This window comes from Arachis ipaensis, chromosome B10, assembly GCF_000816755.2.
Source record: "Arachis ipaensis cultivar K30076 chromosome B10, Araip1.1, whole genome shotgun sequence".
Classification (NCBI taxonomy): Eukaryota; Viridiplantae; Streptophyta; class Magnoliopsida; order Fabales; family Fabaceae; genus Arachis; species Arachis ipaensis.
The window spans coordinates 111463057-111464256 of NC_029794.2; the positions used below are offsets into that span (position 1 = coordinate 111463057).

At 36.3% G+C, this 1200-nt stretch overlaps 1 protein-coding gene across 1 annotated transcript in view; it reads left to right on the top strand.

Moving 5' to 3' along the window:
- The window catches only part of LOC107621997 (ankyrin repeat-containing protein BDA1-like), a 1743-nt gene extending 798 nt beyond the window's left edge, over nt 1-945 (top strand). The window contains exon 2 of the mRNA XM_016323941.2: nt 137-945. Within this exon, the coding sequence (XP_016179427.1) occupies nt 137-934 (798 nt within the window). The 3' untranslated portion in view covers nt 935-945. The remainder of the gene's footprint in view (nt 1-136) is intronic.

The following is a 1200-nucleotide window of genomic DNA, read 5'->3' on the forward strand; positions in this document are numbered from 1 at the left end:
GATAAAAATTAACATATAATTATTTTTATGTAAAAATAACCTTCTCATCTTAAAATATTATTTAATAATTTTTAACTATTAATTTAATATAAATATGACTGCACGAGAATGCTAACTTTAATAATATTTTTTTCAGACGGTTAGATTGTTGATAGACAGCAACATTGACTTAAACATCAAGAATTTAGAGGGCTCAACAGCTTTAGACATTGTGGAGAACAATCAAAGGCAACAAGTTAACACTGCAGATATCACTCAGATCAGGGACATGTTAGTTAGAGGGGGAGCTTTACGCGCCACCTCACTCGCCATCACACCCCTGGAAGAAGACCTAAGATCAAGAATCACTTTCCACGAGAGAGTAGCAATCTACATCACGCGCCTCAGAAGGCGAATCTCAAACGACACGCGCAACGCCCTCTTAGTAGTGGCGATACTCTTCGCAACAAGCACCTACGAAGCCGCAATTAACCCCCCCGGCGGAGTGTACCAGGCGGAGGCCAAATCTCCACCATCTCCACCACCACCTTCGAGCAAGTTCAGCATCCCTTTCAGGCTTAACCATCATCATCATAATAACAATGTTGGTGCTGGGAAAGCGGTGATGAGGGTTCAAGATTTCATTTGGTTCTGGTCATTTAACACGTGCGCTTTTTATCTATCGATTTTGATGATATGTTTGTTAATGCCGAGAGGGCGTGTTAGTGTTATAGTGGCTTCTCCGCTGTTTCTATTCTGTGGTTGCTATATGTTCTCCATGCTCGTTATTTCGCCAAGCTGTAAATTGGGCATAGCAGCTGTGGCTCTACCATGCATTCTTTTGGTTTTGAACTTTTGGGGAGGTTCGGTATACATTCGATTATCCAAAAAGCTCAAAAGATATCGTTCTAAACAGGAAGATGGATCTAGATTCTCAGGAGGAAACAAATGGTGATCACATCTTTTTTTTTGGTGACTAAATGGTGATCACATCTATTAACAAAGAAAAAAAAACGTATATATGTATTTTATTTTTTCTTTAATTAACCTCTTTTTTTAAACCATTTTTGTGATTGTAACATAACAGAGATATCCGTTATAAATTGACTCAGTTTATTGTGGTTTTGCTAATTAACATTTTTAATTACTAACCATACATAAAAAATAAATAAAATCTATTTTTTTCATTATTAAAATTAACCAATATATATTTATGTATAT